General features: G+C 35.5%; 3 protein-coding genes across 6 annotated transcripts; 1 reads left to right on the forward strand and 2 right to left on the reverse strand.

Annotated features, from left to right (window-relative positions):
* Positions 1-600: 600 nt before the first annotated feature.
* Positions 601-7,503, reverse strand: LOC116126630 (pre-mRNA-splicing factor ATP-dependent RNA helicase DEAH10). The gene is made up of 13 exons (XM_031412313.1): positions 7,093-7,503; positions 6,897-6,943; positions 6,738-6,818; positions 6,414-6,630; positions 5,548-5,965; positions 5,018-5,221; positions 4,604-4,764; positions 3,979-4,164; positions 3,121-3,352; positions 2,426-2,625; positions 2,210-2,344; positions 1,767-1,974; positions 601-1,279 (listed from the first exon to the last, which is right to left on the reverse strand). The coding sequence occupies exons 1-12, from the start codon at positions 7,176-7,178 to the stop codon at positions 1,791-1,793; spliced, it is 2,151 nt and encodes a 716-aa protein (XP_031268173.1). The 5' UTR covers positions 7,179-7,503; the 3' UTR covers positions 601-1,279; positions 1,767-1,790.
* Positions 7,504-8,391: 888 nt separating this feature from the next.
* On the forward strand, positions 8,392-13,202 carry LOC116126740 (cell division control protein 48 homolog B). The gene is made up of 12 exons (XM_031412407.1): positions 8,392-8,595; positions 8,681-8,725; positions 8,815-8,870; positions 8,974-9,123; positions 9,510-9,617; positions 10,059-10,158; positions 10,345-10,629; positions 10,706-10,875; positions 11,660-11,788; positions 12,128-12,215; positions 12,336-12,413; positions 12,642-13,202. Exons 1-12 carry the CDS (start codon positions 8,440-8,442, stop codon positions 13,119-13,121), a joined length of 1,845 nt encoding a protein of 614 aa, XP_031268267.1. The 5' UTR covers positions 8,392-8,439; the 3' UTR covers positions 13,122-13,202.
* Positions 13,203-14,016: 814 nt separating this feature from the next.
* On the reverse strand, positions 14,017-20,840 carry LOC116126493 (asparagine synthetase domain-containing protein 1). Of its 4 annotated transcripts, none has more exons than XM_031412192.1 (14): positions 20,571-20,840; positions 20,216-20,486; positions 19,936-20,126; positions 19,693-19,828; positions 19,182-19,460; positions 18,914-18,976; positions 17,999-18,109; positions 17,776-17,881; positions 16,719-16,812; positions 16,164-16,360; positions 14,925-15,024; positions 14,730-14,846; positions 14,590-14,646; positions 14,017-14,387 (listed from the first exon to the last, which is right to left on the reverse strand). In XM_031412192.1, the coding sequence occupies exons 1-14, from the start codon at positions 20,655-20,657 to the stop codon at positions 14,277-14,279; spliced, it is 1,920 nt and encodes a 639-aa protein (XP_031268052.1). In that variant the 5' UTR covers positions 20,658-20,840; the 3' UTR covers positions 14,017-14,276. The 4 variants fall into 4 exon arrangements, with proteins under 4 accessions (XP_031268052.1, XP_031268045.1, XP_031268038.1 ...); XM_031412185.1 differs by having other exon boundaries at positions 17,999-18,113; positions 18,914-18,987; XM_031412178.1 differs by having other exon boundaries at positions 17,999-18,113; positions 18,914-18,993.
* Positions 20,841-23,237: the final 2,397 nt, after the last annotated feature.

Genomic DNA, 23,237 nt, shown 5'->3' on the forward strand with positions numbered 1-23,237 from the left:
ATTTTTGTGATTTTCGATCGTTTCACTCACTAGAAATCACCTCCACCATCACCTTTCAACTCATCGGCCCTTCCTCTTCAAAACCCCTAACATTCCAACCACCAATTGTTCACCGATCATTGTCCTAATCTCTAGGGTTTGCCATGAATAGTCAAAATTTGTAATCAGCTCGATGAAGGCCTCGGGTCCCAATTGAACCAATTCAACCACCCGGGCCGGACCGGGTTTTAAAACAATGATATTTGACACTTGCCTTTTAAGCATACAATTTATTTTCTGAATTACAGCTTCAGAACAAAAGATAAGGACGAAACAAAAAATATATAAAGACAAATTAAAAAAGATTTTATTATATATGAAACAGTTTTATTCTAATTTGATGTATACCAATACCGGTCAATAAATAGTGGCCGGCTAGCCAGGTTCTAGTCATTAGAATGAGCATTTAAGTATCAACTGCCAATGTCTTTAATAAAACTTTATCCGGCTAACTTCTCCACTTCTCCACCACAACATAATTTCACTGAATTTTTTTTTTGAGTCAGGAAAACTTTACTTAAAAGACATCAAAATGACAAAAATACTTGTAGTTCACAAAGCTGAAATTAAACTACTCACATCCTTATGTCTTGCTTTGAGCTAATGTTTTACAAGGTAAGATACAAGTTGGCTGCTATGAAAAAGTGTAGTAGCATCAGACAACACCATTTATAGATCAGACAGTTCCCATGATAATAATTCAAGAATTTTGATGATTTGAAATGGAAAAACAATAAAAAAAAACTTATCTCTAATAACCTTAATCTTGTATAGCCCTTCAGAATGGGTCGCACAGTGACAATGTGCAGAAATGCACAACCACGCACCCATTATATACATGCTGTATTCGACACAAACTAACTTGAAGCCACCACTTTAGTTTTTTTCCTCCAGTGATTTCACACAACAACCAGGCTTCTCTTAACATGCGACGTTAGTAAGTCCACCCAAAGGAAAAACTGAAACACAGTTGCCCTTTATGCAGCCTCTAATTCCAATGAGTTCCATCTGGAAGTGGCAGGACAAGCATAGAGAAATCCTCCAAAAAATTTCAGCTACTCTTTCAGAAGCAGTGTTCGAACGTATGGACCAGGATGCATTTAACCATCAACTGTTGTCTTCCCAATAGGATTTTCATTAGAAATATCCATTTCTCTGAATAAGTAATCCAAATATGCTAAAGAATGACAATCCTCTTGCTCTCATTTCCATGTTGAAAGATAAAAATTGAGACATCAAGCTGCAGCATTCCAATTCAGAATTCAAGGATTTCCAAGTAGTAAAACATTAATCTTCAAAAATGAAAGTTTAAGACAAAGAGAAACACTTGACACCAAAAACTGGTAATTACCATCCAAAATATAATTGATGCATGGTGCAATTAGAAGGGCATAACAGTCCAACCAAAAGTCTGTATTTCAATCTTTGGGGCCAATGACAGAAAAACCCTAGCAATTCCTATATGCACTTTTGTACAGTAGCTTGGGCTTTAGCTTCTACACAAATCATCATTTGGTCCAGGACAATGGTTCAGTTTGCACGAAACTATAACTCGTGCACAATATTTTCTACAAACTACTCTAAAAGTGAGAGGATACTCATGATATTATATCCAACAAGAGTATCCACCGCATGACTGAATATGCCAAATGAGGATTTGATGACACTGGGTAGCATCTAACATGGTTACTACAGCACGTTCATAAATAATCAGTAAAATATATTACCTGTTAAAGTTAGTGCCTGAAAATTTAATTCTGCATGGTATAAAATTGAGGAGCCAACTCAGTTAACCACAAATAATCAATTCTAGTAACGTTGCGGATGTACTTATGATTAGTTTGGACCATTTCATTGAAAATTATGCACTCTGGTTTTGCCCGAAATAAGACAGATGAAGGATGGATCTGCACCGCCTGACCACTTGCCAAAGCCCTGCCAATTGATAGGGTAAATGAGAAAAGACTTGCTATAGGGTATGCAAAAGGAAATTTAAGTTGAAATTCTTACAAAGAGGAACGTAAATGAAGATAATTTTGCGATCACAACTAAAATCTCTAGAACGACCTCATATTAAAAAGGTGTCCTTCAGAATGAGTATAAGCAACAGCAGAAGATGAACGGATTTCTCAAATGAATTTCAAAATCCATACCATGATTAATTCATTACCTGTATGTTCCCTCAGGCTGCTTCAAAGCTGCATTGAGGAAAAAGGAAGCAGCAAGGCACCTACGGAATTGAAGTATTTCATCTCCACAGGAAGAAATACGAAGACCCATTTGTTCAACGTGCCCTCGAATTTGACTGCATCAAAGCACAGCAAACTTAAGAAAGCATATACCTATTAGGTTCAAATTTCATGAAAGAAGAAAAAAGAGGGCTGACCTGTGAATGTCACGGGCATGTCTTAGAGAACGGCTGTTTATAAAATTTTCCTTGCACCATTTTCTCAAAAGTTTTTCATTTTTTTCTTTACTAATTTCCATCTTTCTATTCTCTAAGAACTCCTCTGATCTTCGAAAAACATTAATCAAAGTGAGGTGATCTCCATCTGGACTTGCAAAACATTTCATTGCCGTTCTTGCCTGGCCAAAAACAGATTAAATTACAGTATTTTCATGAAAAGACTAGATGTCTCAAACAGGAATTGTACAGTAATATAGCAACAAAAAATATTTGCAATATTATTCAAGCAAGCAAAACAACCCCACAAGCAGTCCAGTCCAAGTTTTCTACTTCTACGAACTGCATACACTCGTAATCCATAACTGATTGAAGCACTGCACTGCTAGTCATTTCATCGACAAGAATATAGGATGTTACAGATTTACAGCCCTATCTTGTCAATACAATACTACTCATAAAACCTAATAGCTCAGCCAAAGTGTACCAGAAAAACCATGCTACAGAGATTTGTTCAACATTCAACATGCCTGGTCACATAACATATCATCTGAACGATGCACATAAAATTTTGGGAATGCACTTGCTGAGTATTATCATTTTTGTATCCTGGTAAACATAAAATCAATGAGAACAAAATAAGAACAAGTAAACATTAGTGTACCATATACACTTACCTCTTCTAACTTTTCCCGAGGGGCATAGAAGATGGATTCCACTGAGAGCATCGCAACAGTTATCAGCATTTCTTCCAAACAGTTGAACTGACTTGCTACAATGAGAGATTTAGAATAAATGGGGTCTAAGGGGAGCCGAGCCATTTGATGCCCAACTGGATCAGACAGCTTACAGTCATCAGTTAAAGCACCAAGCAAGAACAACTGCTCCAACGATTTGATGATGGATGCCCTGTTGAAATATATGACAACTCAAGTAAAGACATTTCTCTAACTGAAAATAGATAAGTAGGCTGCAAACGAGCTGAGATACTCAGGTTAACCAAGTATGAGACTTCTTTAGTAACCAGGCTGGCCTCTACCAAAGTTAAGATTATTCCTTTATGATAATGACAACTCATGAACCAAACTCATCTATGAGACCAATTTAGCTGTAAAAAAAGGCTTTTGGCTCTATCACAGAGGTGCAAATGTTGTCTCTTGTAGGACAGAATATAATTTATATTTGAGAACAAAATTATAGTGAGCTTCACTCATTTGTTAAATCAAGCCAAGCTCAAACACATTTATTAGAGCTCAAACTCAAACCTGTTATATAAACCAGTCAAAACTTAAACTGCTCAAAGCTCAACTGAGCTTAGTTCATCTGGTGTTGCTTAAACTTTTAACCAAAAAGTGGTTGTGCTTGTCTTAGATTTTTAATGTGATAGAAGAGTAAGGTAACCATTGAAGACATTTGGAGGTACCACAAAGGAGAGAAAAAAAGCCGAAAGTATGTGAAGCGGGATAATGTAAAAAGAAAAAGAAAGAAAAAGTGAGCACAATGCAGAACTAGGGAAAGCTCTCCAAGTTTTTCACCTTGAAGGTTTTTCCAAAAAGTCAAACCCAATGATATCATCAATACCCAATGCCTTGAGCTGCAAAATAACATTTGACAGATTGCAGCGCTTGATTTCTGGCTTTGTTGAATCCTCAAGTTTCTCAAACTCACTCTCTGGGTAGAGACGGAAGCACTTTCCTGGCCCCTCACGACCTGCACGTCCACTGTGAAAAGAAATTAATAATCATCCTAGATTACCATTCATAAACATGCTCCTAAATATCCATGGGTCTACCAGGCTGATTTTGGATCATAAATAAGTAAATAAATAACATATATTCAAGTCATCAACGAATGCACTCACAGAGAAGCAAACAACACAGAAGTGTAACTTACGACAGAGTGAAAACAATTGGTACCAAAAATTCCAAATAATAAACTAGGATATATTTTTTTCAGTAAAAAGGTAATAATACAAGTGAAAACCCACATGCTTTTGACAATTTAGAACCTTCATTACTAGAACAAGCAACTGCCTTACTTAACTGTAGTGGTAAACGACATTAGATTAGAGTAATTAGCAGCAATTAAACTCACATAACTCTTGTTGAAAATCATTCAACTGAATAAGATATGATTATATAATCCATCCATCATGGTTACCTTCTTTGAAGAGCCTGTGCTTTTGAGATGGGTACAACAATCAATGATTCCATCCCTTTGACAGGATCATAGGTACGTGCTTTAACAAATCCAGGATCAATAACATACTTGATTCCAGGTATTGTCACCGATGTTTCAGCAATATTTGTTGCCAGTATCACCTTAAAACCAAATTGTTTTAACAAGATTAATAAATAATACAGCCCAGAACTATGATAAATTCACTTTTCTTTCCTACTATATATAGAAGTTTACAATGAAATAAAGCAATTCAGCAATGAAAGAAAATATTTTCCAAACTCCTTCATGATTTTGCAAACCAAAGAAATCATCTATCAGATCAACAATTATATGCATCAAAATTCCAGGCGTTCACACTCTAAATAAAAGCAAGCAGGTGCCTCATTTAGTTACCTTACGAAACCCAGATGCAGCTGGTGCAAAAACTCGCATTTGCTGTTCTGATGGAAGAGATGAGAATATAGGAACAGTTATCAACTTTCGACTGGCTTCAGGTAACTGTTGAAGTCGCTCCTGCACAAGTCTTTCAACTGATTCAATCTCTTCTTGTCCAGTCAAAAATACAAGTATATCACCAGGGCCCTCCTCCAAATGAATCTGAAAAAATAAAGATCCCAAAATGTAATAACCCATACAAGGAATTTGGCTCAAAATGAGGATAGTGATTCTAACAATCCCACAAACACTTATACGGGAGCATAATTGAAATTTTTTATTGACACACATCAATCCAAAGGAAAAAAAAAGTGCTAAATTAGTTATGAAGTTACAAATATTTAATTTAAATACATTTGATGACATGCATCACCACATTTATAACCCAAAAATTTTTAGCAAATCAGATGAAAATTCAACCAACGAAGTAAAACTCTACCCAGAATCTTAAGTTGCAAACTCACTGAAAGAGAGCTATAAGTAATAACCTGGAATATTGTAATTAAGGCCGCATCCATATAATCAGGCTCAGGATAGAGGGTATAAAGTATATCAACAGGAAACTGTCGTCCTTGGATATGAACAGCTCTCGCACCACCAAAGTACTCTGAGAAAACTTGAGCATCCAAGCTTGCTGACATGATTATTAACTTCAATGAGGGGAACTTTCTTCCTTGGCATTGCTTAAAACTACTGTTGCACTGAACACCATTTTCTTTGTCAAACAGCCTACCATTGCTTGCCTTCTTATTATCGGCATTAGAGTGGTCATCAACAGTTTTGGACCTCGCATTTTGCACCTTTTTTAGCAAGCCCAGCAACACATCGGTATGGACAGTTCTCTCATGAGCTTCATCAACAATGATGACAGAATACCTAGAGAGATATGGATCCAGTAATGCTTCCCTGAGTGCGTAAAAAGAATTGCATTAGTTTAAATCAGCGAGAAAATCCATGGAGAAGTTTTGATGGGTTTAACTTTCCTGTTGGAAGAAGGATGAGGAAGAGGGGGAAGTGGAAACATGCTACAAGTACAAAACATAGTTTAAAATCTATCTCTTACAATTATATTCTGCTCATCAACATGAACACATCATACACATTTTACATTAGATCACATCTATATATTCTCTCAAGCCAAAATAACACACAGAATCTTTACATGATGAATTTAACCTATGTCAACAAAAATCTATTTATGAGCACACAGCCAACACAGAAGATGTTCATAAAAAAATTTATATATTCCAACATATACAATCCACTCTGACATTAATGTTTTCAAAACTTTTACGCCTAACTCTCAATATTAACGAAACACAGAAATGTGCATAGATCCTTTTTCTTTTCTTACCTCAGGAGCAATCCATCTGTCATGTACTTGATCCTTGTTGTACCAGAAGTCCTATCATCAAACCTAATGGAATACCCAACTCTTTGGCCCAACTCAATACCACATTCTTCAGCAACCCTTTTTGCAACAGTGACAGCCGCAACACGTCTAGGTTGTGTTATTCCAATAACTTTACCATCATTACAAAATCCACCATGAAAAAGAAACTGGGGTAATTCTACAACACACACAATTCATCATCCATCAAGCATAGTTAGATATTTTTTATTTAAACGAACATTGAATCCATTGTCATGAATTTCAAACAATATAATAGTAACTTACGAGTTGTTTTCCCACTTCCAGTCTCACCAACAATAATCAAAATATCGTTTTTACGAACCTCCTCGACAAGTCGTTTCTCAACTAAGAAAAGAAACTGACAGTGAATACGAATACTATTAGAAAAGTAAAATAAGCTACTAAATATGTAAGAAGCTATACCTGAAGCTATTGGTAGAGACTTTCTCTGTTGCAAAATCTTTTTCCTCCTGCATTGCATTCAATAAATAAAATAATCAATTAGCTCTTAATAAGACCAAAATTAAGGAAAAAAAAAAAAATTGATTAGAGTGTTAGGGAAATTAAAGATTGAAGTTTTCGTTTATGATTGTATGAATATAGAGGAAAAGAGTTATACCTGGCAAAGGAGTCATTGGGTAAGACTTTGGAGTCAAGTTTATTACTCGTTGAGTTACTCACTCCGCCGTGAGCCATTGAAGGCATCTCCCTCCTCCACTTCACACACGCACCACAAAACTACTGAGAAAAGAAGCTTATACTTTTACCGACGGCCACAACCAAAAAATACTTTTCTTATTAAATTATTTTTAACATATAAATTAGGATTTGGGATATCTACGGGGTCAACCTCTTTTAACCCGGTCAACTAATAACCCGCACCGAATCACAGTTATTTCTTTAGAATAGATGAGCAGATTCTTAAACCACGACTTTGGAAACCGCTTCCCGGTTTCATGTAATTATTGTTCTTCCATTCATCAAAAGAAGAGAAGAAAGTGTTTGCAGAGGACAGAACACAGGCTCACTAGGGAAGACAATGTTAACAAAAAATAATAACAAAGTTCGGGTCGGTTATACACCGGCTAGATTTTAATTTAATAAACTAACCCTTTCATCAATTAGGATTCAGAATAAAAGTTGAATCAATTTACCTTTTTACCCTTCATCCGTTAAATCTTGACAAACGGTACATAGTTACAGGGAGCTTACAGATTGTTGATGCGTGATTTTGACACTAACTAAACACATATATGAAATACTAAGCTGACTTAGAGAACACACACGAATAGGGGTATGAGAATGGATAAAAGATGGAGAACGGTGTTTAAAGTGGTTCGGATGCTTAAAAAGTGACTCATACGTCCACTGATATTGTATTAGTATATTGAGGTCAGGTCGCGTTCAACAAGTTGACTTATAAGTAATTACAAAGAGAACATAAGTGTGCTATTACAGAGAAAAATTAGCTAATCCCACAAACGAGAAAGGAGCCATTTATTTATAATGGGATGAAATCACGTAATGATTACTAAATCCATGAATGGGTCAGATTGTTGTGCAAATCTTTCCGTGCACCCCATTATTCACCTGCTCAAGTAATTCACTCGAGTTTTGCAGGGATTGGACACGTGGATCACCTCCAGCCTTTCACCGTTCTTTCACCATCCTAACGCGCACCTACTACATTGGCAGGACCACGCCTCTTGTGTCAGTGCGTGACGTGGCTGCACCTGAACGGTATCTGGACTTACCTAAACTTTGACCATTTACGTTGATAGGGTTCTACGTTAGCCCTACTTTTCCAGGCATAACATAGATATAGGGTATATATGGGGGTTTTAGTAATTTCATCTTTTAAACGAAACGTGAGTTTATAGACCGTTATCAGAAAAAACGCAGCGTTTTAGCATGACTACTTTATAGTGGAAAACTCGAAATTACTGAACCCTGAGCTGCCTGAAAAATGGACTCAAGCGGCAGCAGCAACATCAACGACAGGACGAGTGGTTGGAAAGCTGAAGAAGCCATCGGTGGAAACAAACAAGCAGTGGAAGCTCTAAGAGAACTCATTACTTTCCCAATTCTCTACTCTTCACAAGCTCAGAAGCTTGGTCTCAAGGTTAATACACACAATTCTGTTTTCTTTTTCTTTTTTTAATATCTATTTTGTCTTTCGTAATAATTTTTGCTTCCTTTCTCTTCAGTGGCCTCGAGGTTTACTCCTGTACGGTCCACCTGGCACCGGAAAGGTATTTTTTTTTTTTGGTTTCAGTATTGTCATTATAATGGTGTTTTTATTATTATTAAGTTATAATGATTCAGTTTCTTGCAATTTTAGACAAGCTTGGTGCGGGCTGTTGTCCGGGAATGTAATGCACATTTAACAGTTATCAGGTTGTTCATTCTTACTCTCTTCTAGTTGTTGCTTTGATTGTAACAATGATGAAGCGGTATGTAAGGATTTAGCCTTTTTGAGATTAAATTTGATTATTTGCAGTCCACATTCTGTTCACAAAGCACATGTGGGAGAAAGTGAGAGAGTTTTGCGGGAGGCATTTTCTGAGGCATCAGCACATGCAATGTTGGGTGAGCCGGCAGTTATCTTTATAGATGAAATCGATGCACTCTGTCCTCGCCGTGATCATAGGTATGAGGAAATATAGGGTATTTCGGAGTGTTTAATATGTTCATGTATCATTGTGATACCATTTTATCTATTAACTTTTAAACCTTGCCTTCCCGTTGAATAAAATATTGTCTTCAAGCATGTGTTTTGCTAGAAAGAAGAGAGAGGGAATCTATTGTGATATAATACATTAAGTTTTGGAGGAATGCATAATCTGAAACATGTCAACTGGTTGAACCATGAACAAAGATAATCATAACATAACACAATACTTGTTGTTTCTTTGTTTTTCTGTTATTTTGATTTTAGGGGTTGGGTGGGGGGGAATGCAATTTTCTATTTCCATGTTTGGTTATTTTGAGTAGACTATATTGACATGGTATAGATGTGATTATACTTCAATGCAGGCGAGAACAAGACGTTCGTGTTGCCTCTCAGCTCTTTACGCTTATGGATTCCAACAAGCCCTTGGCAACATCTGTTTCACATGTTGTTGTAGTTGCATCGACAAACAGGTTTTAATAGCTCTGTCTACTTTTTGAGGCCTCTATCAATTAGATAGAAGTAGTAGAGAGATTTGGCAAGCTCTTATTGCTATAGATTTTCATAGCTTGGTTTCTCTGTAGTTTTTCCTGGTCAACTTGTGGGATATACTAAAGGTTCTAACTTTATAAAGGCAAAAGGCTGCTATATCATAATTTGGGATTCTTTTCTGCTACATCTGTCATAACAGATGTACTATAGTCTGGTTATAACATGTGGTTGTCACACAGATTCAATGACTTGAATTTATTCTCAGCTGTGAGTATAATATATACTTAAAGCTACCTATTCAGTCATATGTATAACAATCTAATTCAGCAAGTATATGGGTTTGATTCTGTTTTTTCATTTCTTTTAGAATTTCATTTGAATTGAATTTTTTTTTTTTTTTTTAATGTTTAATGTGCATGAAGAGTGGATGCCATTGACCCTGCACTTAGAAGGTCAGGGCGTTTTGATGCTGAAATTGAAGTTACTACACCTACTGAAGAGGAACGCCTTGAGATACTCAAGGTCAGAATCTTTTGAAATATTTTACTTCTCACACTTGTCTGGTTTTCGTGATGTCTGCCAGCCACTAAAAGTGCAACCCATTTTGATTATTTCAATAGTTCTAATCTTGTCCAACTGGTTTAAACGCCGTGCTATGGGTGGTACACGGTTGTAAGGCCATAATGTTATTTGTGCTAATTTGTTCAGCTCTACACAAAGAAGATTCCTTTGGATTCCAATGTCAACTTACAAGCCATAGCTGCATCTTGCACTGGATATGTTGGGGCTGATCTAGAGGCTTTATGTCGTGAGGCTACCATGTCAGCGCTTAAAAGGTCTGCAGATGAAAATGAATGTGCCACTGTGCTTAGTGTAATGATGGAGGATTGGAAGCATGCAAGAACTGTGGTCGGCCCAAGCATAACAAGGGGTGTTACTGTTGAAATACCCAAGGTTTCTTGGGAAGATATTGGAGGACTAATCAATTTGAAGGTCTGTAACTTCACACATTCATTTCAGGCTAAAACTTATACTGAACTCAAACTAAGCTCATACTATCTATGGACAGAAAAAGCTTCAACAAGTTGTTGAGTGGCCTATTAAACATTCTGGTGCATTTTCAAGGCTGGGAGTTTCACCTGTACGTGGAGTTCTTCTTCATGGACCTCCAGGATGCTCAAAAACCACCCTTGCTAAAGCTGCTGCTCATGCTGCCCAAGCTTCATTTTTTTCTCTGAGGTTTGATCATCTATGATAGTGTTCCAAAAGGGATGCATTTACTTTCACGAAAGTCTTAATCATTATAAATGTTAATGGGAGTTTTCACTACTTGACCTTCATTGAATGCCTACCCTTATTAGTTTTTGAGGCTGATTGCTTTCAAGTTAACTATCTCTTTCTAATCAAGCAAAAATGTAGCTCATAGAAAGTCTTGGTATTAGGCTAGATTGACTGCCTCCTCTTTCTGCCTTTTCTTTTTATCCTCATAAGAAGTAATTTGATTAAAATGGTGACTAGTTTGGTAATACCTCCAGAACAAACTGAATATAATGCAGGGAAACATCATCTCTAGGAGACTAAACAAGAACAATGAATGATCTAATCTCGTAATTAACGAAAAGCAGGAGAGAACCAAAGATGAAATATCAAGTATTTTCTTAAATAAATATCATGTCTCCTTCAACTTGGAGTTATTTGTTTAAACATGCCCAGCTTTCTATTTTCTGTAGAGCTATTAAATCATCTTATTCATTTCACTTTAGAATGAATGAGATATATATTGTAAATTTTCTCTGCTCTACCTACTTGGCCACGAAATGTTGTTAAGAGGAAGAAAGGGCCTGCCTTAAATTCCAAGTTATCTTTTCTGTGTGTTTAATTATCCTGTACTATGTGAGATTTTTCTTTTTTTAACTTAACCGAGATCCCTTAGTTTGTTCATCGGATTTGAAACTGTGAGTTTTTATCAATATTTGTAGTTGTTTTACCATCCATGCTCTAAAATTCATGAACTGTGAATTAGTGGTGCAGAATTATATTCAATGTATGTTGGAGAGGGTGAAGCTTTATTACGTAATACATTTCAGAGGGCCCGCCTTGCAGCTCCAAGCATAATATTTTTTGATGAGGCCGATGTTGTTGCTGCCAAAAGGTTAGTAGGTTACTTTATTTTATTTAAGAGTCATTATATTTTCAATCAAAGGCTTACTATGACTATCCTTACGATTTTCTTTTTTTTTTTCTTTTTTTTTTCTTTTTTTTTTAATTTCTGAAATGTAGATATACTAATATATTTTTTAAATAGTTTCACATTCTTTAATAGCTAGCATTTTCTTCAGAGCTTTGATATATGAGTTAATTTTGTAAGCTCATGCTCAAAGCACTGAGAGTGATATGTTGTGCATGCAGATATGCTTTTAGATAGTTCACCAATATGATCATGCATATTTTATGTTCAAGGTGTATAATGTTTTCTTTCCATCAATGGCAGAGGTGGAAGTTCAAGCACTAACATTACAGTTGGAGAGAGGCTTCTTTCTACTCTGCTGACAGAAATGGATGGTTTAGAACAGGCTAAGGTAATAATTGGTCTTGTAATTTTTTTTAATTTATCTTGAAATTGGTGATAGGTAGTCTAGGATTTTAATTTATCTTCCTGTAATCCAACTTTGTGCCCCTTTTTACACAATTCTTTCCAGGGAATTCTTGTTTTGGCTGCAACAAATCGTCCTCATGCAATTGATGCTGCTCTTATGCGCCCTGGACGCTTTGATCTGGTACAATGTCTGCTCTTTTGTACAACTGTTTCACCTTTCTGGTCTTGGTTTCTCAAAAGTATATTCTAGTTAGCTCTGGATGGAGAGCAGCAGTTTCTGGGACTACATATTTAGTAAAATTAGTTTGTTTCTTGTTCCACAAACTCTGAGATGAGTTGTGGTTCCAGATTGCCTCTTAATCTGGCATTAAAAATAATTGCTTTTCTGTCCTTTTTTATGAACCCATAGGTGCTTTATGTACCTCCTCCTGATTTAGAAGCTCGATATGAGATACTTCATGTGCATACACGTAATATGAAAGTTGGGGACGATGTTGATCTCAGAAGAATAGCTGAAGATACAGAGCTATTCACGGGGGCTGAACTGGAGGGTCTATGTAGAGAAGCTGGAATTGTAGCTCTGAGAGAAGACATATCTGCCACTGTAGTGTGTAATCGTCATTTCCTGACAGTAAAAGAATCTCTGAAACCAGCATTAACAAGAGAGGAAATTGATTCGTATTCATCATTTATGAAGACCAGATCACCAACATCCTCTTCCTCTAGAGTGTCTGAATCTAGTGTCAAACGTCAAATGAAGGCCAAAAAGAATTCATTAGCTCCAGTGCTTTCAGTAATAACATGTTTTGCAAGCATTGCATTACTTGCAGCTGCAAAATATCTTTTTGTGCAAACAAATCAAACTCAAACTGAACTAGCAACTACCTGAAAAATACTCTGAATGATATAATATTACAGGCTGTCTGCTTAGTTATCTGTTTTGTTATACTCTCATGTTTTCCTGGTATTGCAAAAGGATAAATCTATCATTACAAAGAAGTTTACAAAGTAGCTTACAAAGTGAAGGAAAAAACAAAAGGAAAACGGAAAAAGAGAAAGAGAGAGAGAGAGAAATGATGAAGATGAAGGGTGGAGATTAACTTTGTATGCCTCCTTTGTAGACTTCTTTGTAAGAATAGCAACTCCCATAGAGGGAGGAACAAGGTATACATTACCTTTTATTATCCACATCTTTTACCCTTTTTTTTTTTTCGAGATTGAAGAAAGATTAACTTGACGCCAAAATTTTCTTTATGTTTTAAGATATTGATACCAATAGCAGTAGTCTTGGGGTGTACAAAACCAGATATTGTTTTGCATTTTTCTAATCCAATCTGGAAATTCGGATTAAGATGAAACTTGATTTAAATCCGATCCGGATTTCATCTGATCGGGTTTTTATCCGATCCGAATTTGCAGAAAAATATCAATTTGCCCCCTGAATTTTTTGGATTAAAGTCGTTTAATCTCATTAAACTAAATTGATATTTTACAAATGAATCATAATACACAAGTAAATTTATACCAAAACGTCTCTAAAGTCTAAACTGCAGAATTGTTTTTTATACTAAATGGTAGAATAAATCTGAAGATAGTATTTAAATTTTAAAATTAAATTTGTTTAAAGTTGATTGCAACTAATCTGAAGATAGTATTTATACTAAAGATGGTTCAGGATTTTCAAGCTCCAGCAATGTCTAAAGTTGATAACATGTATAGTATATGTTTCATAAATCCTTTCGTATTCTCTGCTCTCATAAGAATAAGATTCTCTTAATTCTGTATCAAATAAACATTTCAAATTTTTCTGCAATCAATCTTAAGACCATTTAATGCTTGAATGATAAACAAGTACACGCCCATTCAAACTGGAACTAGTGAATTAGAAAGTCTCACATTGGACAAAAATTTCCTTGATTCCATTGTCACATACCATCCACTCAACAGACAAAACAATTGTGAGGATTAAGATGTCACCGGGTTAATAAAGTGTACAGAGCCAACCATGGATAAACATGTCTCACCAGAACATTGAAAAAGGGTATCAAGTCAAATTTTGCTTGCCAATCACTACACTTCCAGCAGATGCCTGGTTTGCTGCACGATTACTTCCAAAATTCTTGCGATTTGATTCTCTTGCAATTCTTGAACCAAACTATACCGGTAAAGAAGAACAGATCAATCATTTCTATATAAAATCATTTATTCACAGGAATTTTTCCTCAGCTAGGTGCTTTCAGTAGTGTATTATAGATGAAGGTTTGATTGGGAAGTTCAGCATGATATTAAATTTTCATGAATATACACATTCGAAATGTGTTTAGAAAGCTGGTAAATTTAGTAGAAAGAAGAGATACCTGAATTGCTCTTTTTGGCAAAACTGCAGCTTCATGTAAACCAAGAATTTTTGCAACCTTCACAAAACATGACAAAAACAACTTAGTGCTTGGTTAATGCAAAGCAAATGATATAGAAACCTTGAAGAAATAGCACTGACTTCTCTCAGAATCTTCTTATCACCAGTCCCACTTGGTTGACCTAGGTTGGCAATCTCCCACAAAGGTATATCAAGCAAAGTCCTTATAACATCTTCATCCAAGAAAGGAAATCTAGCCTGCTTAAAATAAATGATTAAATGGTTATGATACGTTAGAGGTCAAGTAGTAAAATTTGTTTGAGTGGTTAACTGTACCTCCTTGCCGTTATCAGCACAACATCTATCATCTCTCCCTAGATTTCTTTTCCAAATTCTCTGCATATCCAATTTCATTTCCTCATGTAGACCAAGCCAACTGAAGACAGAATGTCAAATCAGAACCACTGCAATAAATAGGAAAAAATAGAATGTATTTCTCTACAATTTTCGTTATGATTTGTTCCGAATTAGGTCAAATGTATCACAACAAAATTATAAGAAAATTATAAATTTTAGTTCTAAACAGGATATAATTTATGTTCTCAAGAAATTACCAGTTAGTAAAGAGCAATACTAAACTGTGAAGGCTTTGTATCCATACCATCAAATCTTGAGTTCTTAATGATGGAATCATGTAACAACCTATCTCATCCTATCTCTATCTCTATGCACAGGCAAAAGAACTTCCTTTTCTCCCTTTCCATTTTGACTGGATAAATCTATATTGACTTGACAACCTTGCTTGCTCCAAGACCCAAATTCTCATTCCACAATTGCCAAGATTATGTGAGGCCTACTTCTGAGGCACTCATGGCACTTAACTGTAAATGGTTGCTGTTTTGCTTCTGTTTCATATTTTATATTAAATAAACTTTCAAATTAATAGCTTCATATATGGTGACAATATTCACCAATTCTAGTAGCGAGGTAGTAAAGATCAATTGAAACTCTTGAATATCTACAAGAAATTGAAGCTTGAGTATTTTTTCAAGCATCATAAGAAAATTATTAGCATTTGAATGATCAAGCAAATATGACTGCATTGATTCTATAAGACCGTTTAGGAGTGATTTGGCACAGAATCCAACCCCTTAAACTGCTAGTGGGGGCTGGGCTGGGGGCTAATAATATGTAATCTTGTTCCTCGGTCTCATCTTCTACGCATGTGTATTAACTTTTTCTATGGCAGAACAGAAGTTCCATAATCCTATATACATATGAACAAAAATATAATAGTTGTAGTGTATTTACAGTGTTTTCTACATTTTTGACTTATTTTTATTACTTTTTACACTTTTAATCAATTAGTCATGCTTTGACACCAGCTTCGTGCTGACCCGCTGGAATCACATGGCCAATTCAGACCTCATGTCAAGCCAGACCAGCACTCTTCTGGTTGGGCTTGTGCTGGGCCAGGTTGGTTCAACCCATTTTATACAGACCACTATGTACATGAACTTGCAACGTGTAAGTCTGAAGACAAAGTTAATTTCTCCATCCACATTATATACATACCTTCCATTTCTATATTTTGTTCTATGCCTTCCATAGCCGGCACATTGCTCATCAGCTCCAGAACCAACTAGGATGATTCTGGACTTAGAGTTGTACTTAACACCCTGTTGATCCTCATCATTATTAATGGTGATTCCTTCATACACCCAACCATCACCACCAGCGGCCAGCCATAAAGCTATTCCAATATTCAGGTCCTGAAACATTAAGTGGCATATAAACTTCTGTCCAATTAGAGGGATGAAATAGCAGATATGTAGTCTATCTTGATTATGTTGATTTTTATATAAATATAGACTATATGAATCACAAAATACCACAGGAGATCTGAAGGAAAGTTGCAACTGAACATAGCCAAAGGTTTCAAAAAGAAAAGTGAGAGAGACAGAGACAGAGACAGAGACGGCAAAACCACCCAGATGGATGTAGCACATGTATGCCATCTAAATTAGCTATTTACATAAAACAAAATAAGAATATATAGCTAGTTAAACGCTTTATGGAAGCTGGCAGAGAACACAAAAACTGTACTTCTCTATAGAATAAAATTGGTACCATGTAGGTATTTGCAGGACTTATGAGTGACATGACATGCTTTGTCTCTGAAATCAAATTTGACAAATCAGCATCAATCTCCACAAGCTTCCACCTGCACTCTCAAGACCATTCGTAATTAATTGTAAGAAATACAATAAGCAAGATAGTTAATTCAAAATTCCCTTTGGACATCCACTCAGCATATAGTTGATTCAAAATGCCCTTTGGGCTTCCACCCATAAAAATAAATTAATAAAAGAGAGATAAACGAACGAACGTAATTCAAATCACCAATGACTTGAATTAAAAGCCGATTGAAACTCATTGCAAGAATAACACTCAGAAAAGCATACCACAGATTTCTCCTTATTTAGGATGAGGAATGATGAAAACATTTTATATTATATGATTACCTTTAAATCATATTTATTAGTTATGTTGTTTAATCAATTTTATTAATTAGAATTTTATTTTCATATTAGGTTAATAAAATTGGAAGCATAAGAAATATAGCGAAGTCAACTTAAACTATACAAAGAAACTCAGAGAGGAATAAATTAACTTATGTCAATGGAGGAATAATTGAGCCTTTCTAGGCACTTATGACACAAAAAGTTTATGCTTCAAAAAAAAAAAGGACGAAAACTTGGTCACTAAAGAATGAATGAAAGACGTGAAACCCACAAGTGAACTAAAGACAAATTTTCCACAAAGCCTTGGTGTACCAAATTTGTGAAAGGAAAACACAAATGGGGTAACTTGTTTTCCTAAAGCTAGAAGAAATCCTTTTTACTCTACCCTATATTAATGCAACTAAAAACATGAGACAGGGAGGTGCATACTTGGGGAGAAATTTGGCTTACAGATCAATTTTTCCTAACAAGTAGAAGAAATCAAGAAATCCTTTTTAATCTACCCTTTTGTTATTCGCTAAAACATGTGCTTTCTCAAACATAGCGGATTGAATTTTGATAACCTACTTACATTCAAATTTCTTGGTATAAGAAATTCATATATAGTTGATATTACAAGGACACAGGCAAAATTAAACCATAAGAGAGAGCCCACACCTTACCTTCTTAAAGGTGCTATTCTTCTAAGTTCCTTTACCCCTGCCTTGGCAGAGATTCTATCAGGAGCAAACTTACCATCAAAGCTCACATTAAGGAGGTCAATATCATCTGCTAAAAGGCACTCAATCAGATAGTCACTCAATTGAAGAATCCACAGAGGTAATCCATACCAGAACATAAAGATGGGGAAAAAAATGCAAACTTATCTTGTGCAGAAACACTTACACTTGGGATCTAGGCACTCATTTAGTAATGCAGCAAGTATCATAGAATCCAATCCCCCAGAGAAAAGCACTGCCACTGGAGAAAGTTCCTCTTGTCTCCTATCACAGGCAACTGCCTAAAATGAAGCTTATTAAATAAGTCAAACAAAATAGTGCCGAAATTTCTGCCCTATGGGCGGTCAAAAAGAATATTTACCACTATAACTGAATTTGTTCCTAACAATATCTTTATATAACACCATCCTGTTCATTAGATTTATCAAAAATGTAATTTTTATGAATGGGAAAGATCAAAATTGGTACACTTGCAAAACAGCTAAAAATTAGAAGCCATTCCAAAAATTTATATCAAACATAATATCATGACAGCTATTAAATAACTTTTTGAAGAATAAGCCTGTCTAAAAATAGGAAAATTATTTTCTCAATAGCTTCATATAATTGATTTCACCCTAATACATCTTTCAAGAATGTAGATTCACAACCCTGCAAAGTTATTTTATGATTTATACACTAATGTAGGTTTGAAAAATAGTATGGATTTGATATCTTGTTATTGTTAGGACTTAAGACTTGTTTTGGAAAGAATATTCTGGTGGAAAGTCCAAGTGGTACAAAGAGTGGATTTCACATTTGAGAAGGGTTAGGATCACTATAATCTAGCGTATGTAAATACTTACTCTTGAGGGCTTAAAGTTAATTTTTAGAGTGTAATACTTTTAAGAGCCCTTAAAAAGGGAATCCATAAAGAAGAGATCTAAGAAAAAAATAAGTTCAAACAAGGAACGCAACCATATTTTTTCATATTTAAAAATTCTTATTGTGATTTTGTAGTTATTAGAAAAAGTCCTACAATAGTATACAAATCATAAACTAACATATTTCAAGGTACTACAGTAGAACTAAAACAACAAACCTGAAATATCGTATGTAGAGAAGAGCGTTGCATCACTGATTTTCTCAAAGCATTCAGCACTTTCTGCACATACACTGAAACTGAAGCTTGATTAGGCCCTAGTCACCAAAACAAAAACCAGAGTTGTAGATCCCCACACAATTTATTTTTATTATTTAAATTCACAAAGTATCTCAACCAAAACAAACAAATTGGAAGTACGACAAATAATTACATTAATTGAAAAGTACTTTTTTTTTTTGGTGCGGCTTTCTGATAAGATTATAACCTGATTCAGATGATACCATATCTGAACAAGTTGGATGCATGTTCTGTTGCCCCTCATGAGACTGGCTAACGGAAAGATGTAATACTCCAGATTTAGGATTAACCAAAATTCTCTCCCATTTAATCAGCTCCTTTAGCAAGGGATTGGTCCATTCATGTTTTTTGACTTCACCAACAAAACCTCCATCCAAGTTTGAGACATCCATGGACAAACTGTATATCCCACATGGAAGTTCTTCCCAGAAGTTGAGCTTGCTAATTCCATTTTGAGCTTCAAAATCTGCAGTGGCGAGGCACTTGTTACAATAAGTAATGGAGAAAGGAATTATACTAATGATGATATTTTAACCCCAAAATTGGTCATTTTAACAGGACACTTCTGTTAAGATTCACTCTCAGGCAATGCAGCCCACTAATGATAATCACACTAATAATTCCCTTTACAACCTAGTGAAAAACAAAATTTGAGTTACACAAACATGATGAGCAATGTTCAACCAAACATTATATACCTGAAATTTGCTCAACAGAAGATGTAGGTGACACAGAAGACAGCAAAAGCTGTGGGTCCTCCACAGTTGGCCAATGAACAAGCAGGCTACGCCGACCAAATGCATCTCGACCAAACCACAATGTTCTGGAACTATCCTTTACATGACAAAAAACACCAACACTTAAGAAACAAGATTCCTCAAACAACCGCTTGTTTTTACGAATTCAAATCACAATAGAAAGAAACTTACCACTCAAATTACCTGCCAGTAGCTTAGTGCCCATGGACCCTTAATAGCTGAAAGAACATCCACAACAGAACATCTCCCACTTCCTTTGCATAAACATGTAGCTTCCCTATTTGAGTTGCAGGAACAGCACTGTTCCAATGTTCGCATGAGAACTTCAGCATCATTTCTATCACTTTCAACATGAATACCTCCAAATATTTCACCTTCAAAATACAAAATAATTACAATCAAAATTAATTAACAAGTATTTGCTTAAGTCATGTAATTTTTAAAAAAAAAAAAAAAAAATTACCATTATAAACAAGGATATTTTTAGACGAATCTTGCAGTGGCTGAAGGATAGGATTGAGTCCTCTAAGCTGCAACGTGGCACCAATAAAAAGCAGCTCTACTCGATAATTCACAGAAGTAGAAATGCAATCCTCAGTAACAGAGACTAATTCTTGTTCCTGGAGAGAAGTTGAAGTGTTTGAGTAAAGAAAAACCTTCTTGCAACCTAAGCTATCGGGACCTCTCCTCCGCAGCGTCGCTTTTAGATCATCCACAGAAAACACCAGCTCCTCCTGCACTAACAAAATCAATTTTTAACCCCTAAAACAACAAGAATATCCATCTTTTTTTTTTTTTTTTTGCCGTTCGGAACGTACTTGTCGAGACTTCGGAGATGTGGCGTCGACAAAGATAGATGATAAATCGATGACAACGCCAGAGATTATTAAGGCGATTCCACACATCTCTCAATCTGACTCGCTTCACTTCAAAACCTGCAACACTGTGAAAGTGTTGGCATTACAGTTCTTCCAGGGTTTAGTGAGACCGAAGATTCCCGAGCCTGCAAACGTATGTTTAAACTGCAGTATTTTATGATATTCTAATTTAATTGAAGAGTATCAGACGGCTTCCATGGTATAGTGGTAGCGTTTTTGGCTTTTTGCTATCAAATCGAAAGGTCGCGAGTTCATTCCAATAATCCCACTTATTGAATTAGATTCAAATGTTTTTTAAAACCGGACCGGGTCAATGTCCGGTTCACGGTCTGACCGGTTAGACCGGTTAAACCGGTTATTTCTTGTAGTCCAAAAAGTTTGGAATTTTGCAAAACGACTCTTGAAACTTTTCAGTCCTTACATGTTTGAAATCTAGCAAATACACCCTTGAGATCTGTTTGGGTTTTGACTTTTCCAGCGGCCAAAATTCAATCTGACACCATCATCTAAACCACCGTCCTCCACTCTACAAAACTTCTCTAACATCGAAACTTGGTAGTGTCTCGTTCGTTGGTCGTGACTCGCGAACACGGCTACGATTTGGTTGATTTTTCTGGTCAAATTTCGCATCAAAAATCCAATCCAACACCATATAACCTCGGCACTTGGTAGCCCCCCATTCTTCAACTGCGACTCACGTATTGAATCAATTTTTCTAACCAAATTATGACTGATTCTGATATCCAAAATTCAATCGGACACCACCCCTTGAACCACCGACCTTCACTCTACAAAAATCCTCTAACCCCAGCACTTGGTAAACCATCGTTCGCCAACGGTAAGATTAGAGATTTTGGTGAACAATAAAATTAGAAATTTGAATCAGAGAGGATGCCAGTCGACAGACCAGTCCAACCAGCCAGCTCGCTCCGATTTTCAGAACATTGATTAGATTATTAACATGTATCATAATAGTATAAATTAAACAATATAAAGTACTTTATTTTTAAGATAAAAAATAATTGGTAGATCATTACATTATACGATGTGATAGGGATGGATTGATGTAACTAGTAGATAATATAATTAACAATAGTATTATACAGATTTATTTATATTTTTAAATAATAAATAGAAGTGTTAAATACTAGTATAAACTATAAACCCCCGTATTCTAACGTATGTTAAAGATGAATCGACGGTCTAAAGACTTTAAATACAGAAGTGGGATTGCACAAAGTGAAGACATGTGTCTCTCCTGAACACAAAACTGACAAAAGGCTCCAGACCAGTCTAGGATGGCAAAATGGACACAGGCTCACAAAACAACGGATTCGGGCTCGGGCCCACGGACCTGGTTTTTTAAATATATATTTTTTAATTTTTCTTTTATTAACTTATATATGTTTTATAACTAATTTTCGTTTTTCAACTTTCTATGGTCTTGATATAATGTTTAACATATTTGTGATAATTTATATTGATTTAATCAACCTATATAATAAAGACATGTAAATAATAACCTTTTATCCCTAAAAAATGTTTTCGGGTGCGTTTGTCACATTATTTCTACCTATATTCCCAATCTTATTCCCCAAATATTGTTTGGCATATTATTTGAGAAATATTAGTATTTTTTTAATTACTTTTAGACTCCTTAAGTTTATTAATTTCATTAAATACCCCCTGAAAAAAAAGTTCGAAAATTAACAAAAACATCTCCTAAACCCGTACTTGCCAGATTCCGACAACCATCGTCGGTGGTAGCCGGAATCTGTCACAACGGCCTACACCACGACCGAAACTGGCTGGTAATTCATCGATCTGGCCATTAGTGATGGCTAAATCTTGGCCATCGTTGACCGACAAAGACGGTCATATCTTTGGCCTTCACTTTTGCGACCGTAGACTGCTAGATCTGGCCAGAAAATACCATATCGACGCCCTACTCAACAGATCCGACCAGCTTGTGTCGTAACACAATTTTTCAGCCAGAATCTGGCGGTGATGGCCGAAATCTGGCACTGCGGGTGGTGGTGGTGTTTTTGTTATTTTATAAAAATTTTATATATTGGGGTGTTTAGTTAAATTAGCAAACCTAAGGGGTTTTTTTTTTATAAATTTTTAAATTTTATCTCGTAATACTCCCCTATTCAACTACCCAATATTATTCTTAAAATCTTATCGAAAATAATAAAACAAACGAACCCTTAGGTTTTCAATGCATTATGGAAAATGTTTTAATCAAATTATTTAGAAGGTAATATATTCGTATAGATTTCTAATTTTTTGGTCACCGGAGTGTTTGGGCTAGCTAATACATATCTCAACTAATCTCTAGAGTCCGTTGAACACTATACAAGCCCAAATGATCAGATAAACCACAATATTATTGTGATTAGTGGCCTTAGGGTTTGAACTAATTCTCAGGTCTATTAAACATCTTATAAACCTAGAGGATTTGATAAACCACAATATTATTTTGATTTTGTTGGAAAATTCGGCTAGAATTAAACTTTGATGCGTTTGATAACTTAAATTTAGTGAACTTCCCTTATGTTAATTGTTGATACATAATTGGTAACATTGAGTGTACGACATTGTTTT

The sequence above is a fragment of the Pistacia vera genome, unplaced genomic scaffold (genome assembly GCF_008641045.1).
Source record: "Pistacia vera cultivar Batoury unplaced genomic scaffold, PisVer_v2 Contig1040, whole genome shotgun sequence".
NCBI classification, from domain to species: domain Eukaryota; kingdom Viridiplantae; phylum Streptophyta; class Magnoliopsida; order Sapindales; family Anacardiaceae; genus Pistacia; species Pistacia vera.

Bases quoted from the DNA above. Each gene is read 5' to 3' on its own strand.
- LOC116126740 (XM_031412407.1), top strand. From the start codon at position 8,440: ATGGACTCAAGCGGCAGCAGCAACATCAACGACAGGACGAGTGGTTGG. The intron at 10,159-10,344 runs GTCAGAATCTTT...TAATTTGTTCAG, and splicing joins AACGCCTTGAGATACTCAAG to CTCTACACAAAGAAGATTCC. The intron at 10,876-11,659 runs GTTTGATCATCT...ACTGTGAATTAG, and splicing joins GCTTCATTTTTTTCTCTGAG to TGGTGCAGAATTATATTCAA.
- LOC116126493 (XM_031412173.1), bottom strand. From the start codon at position 20,657: ATGTGTGGAATCGCCTTAATAATCTCTGGCGTTGTCATCGATTTATCA. The intron at 19,012-19,181 runs GTTATAATCTTA...TTTGGTGACTAG, and splicing joins TATGGTATCATCTGAATCAG to GGCCTAATCAAGCTTCAGTT. The intron at 16,813-17,775 runs GTAAGGTGTGGG...TTGAGAGTGCAG, and splicing joins AGAATAGCACCTTTAAGAAG to GTGGAAGCTTGTGGAGATTG.
- LOC116126630 (XM_031412313.1), bottom strand. From the start codon at position 7,178: ATGCCTTCAATGGCTCACGGCGGAGTGAGTAACTCAACGAGTAATAAA. The intron at 4,765-5,017 runs GTAACTAAATGA...TTTGGTTTTAAG, and splicing joins CTGCATCTGGGTTTCGTAAG to GTGATACTGGCAACAAATAT. The intron at 2,626-3,120 runs GTAAGTGTATAT...GTTTTTGGCCAG, and splicing joins CTCGGGAAAAGTTAGAAGAG to GCAAGAACGGCAATGAAATG.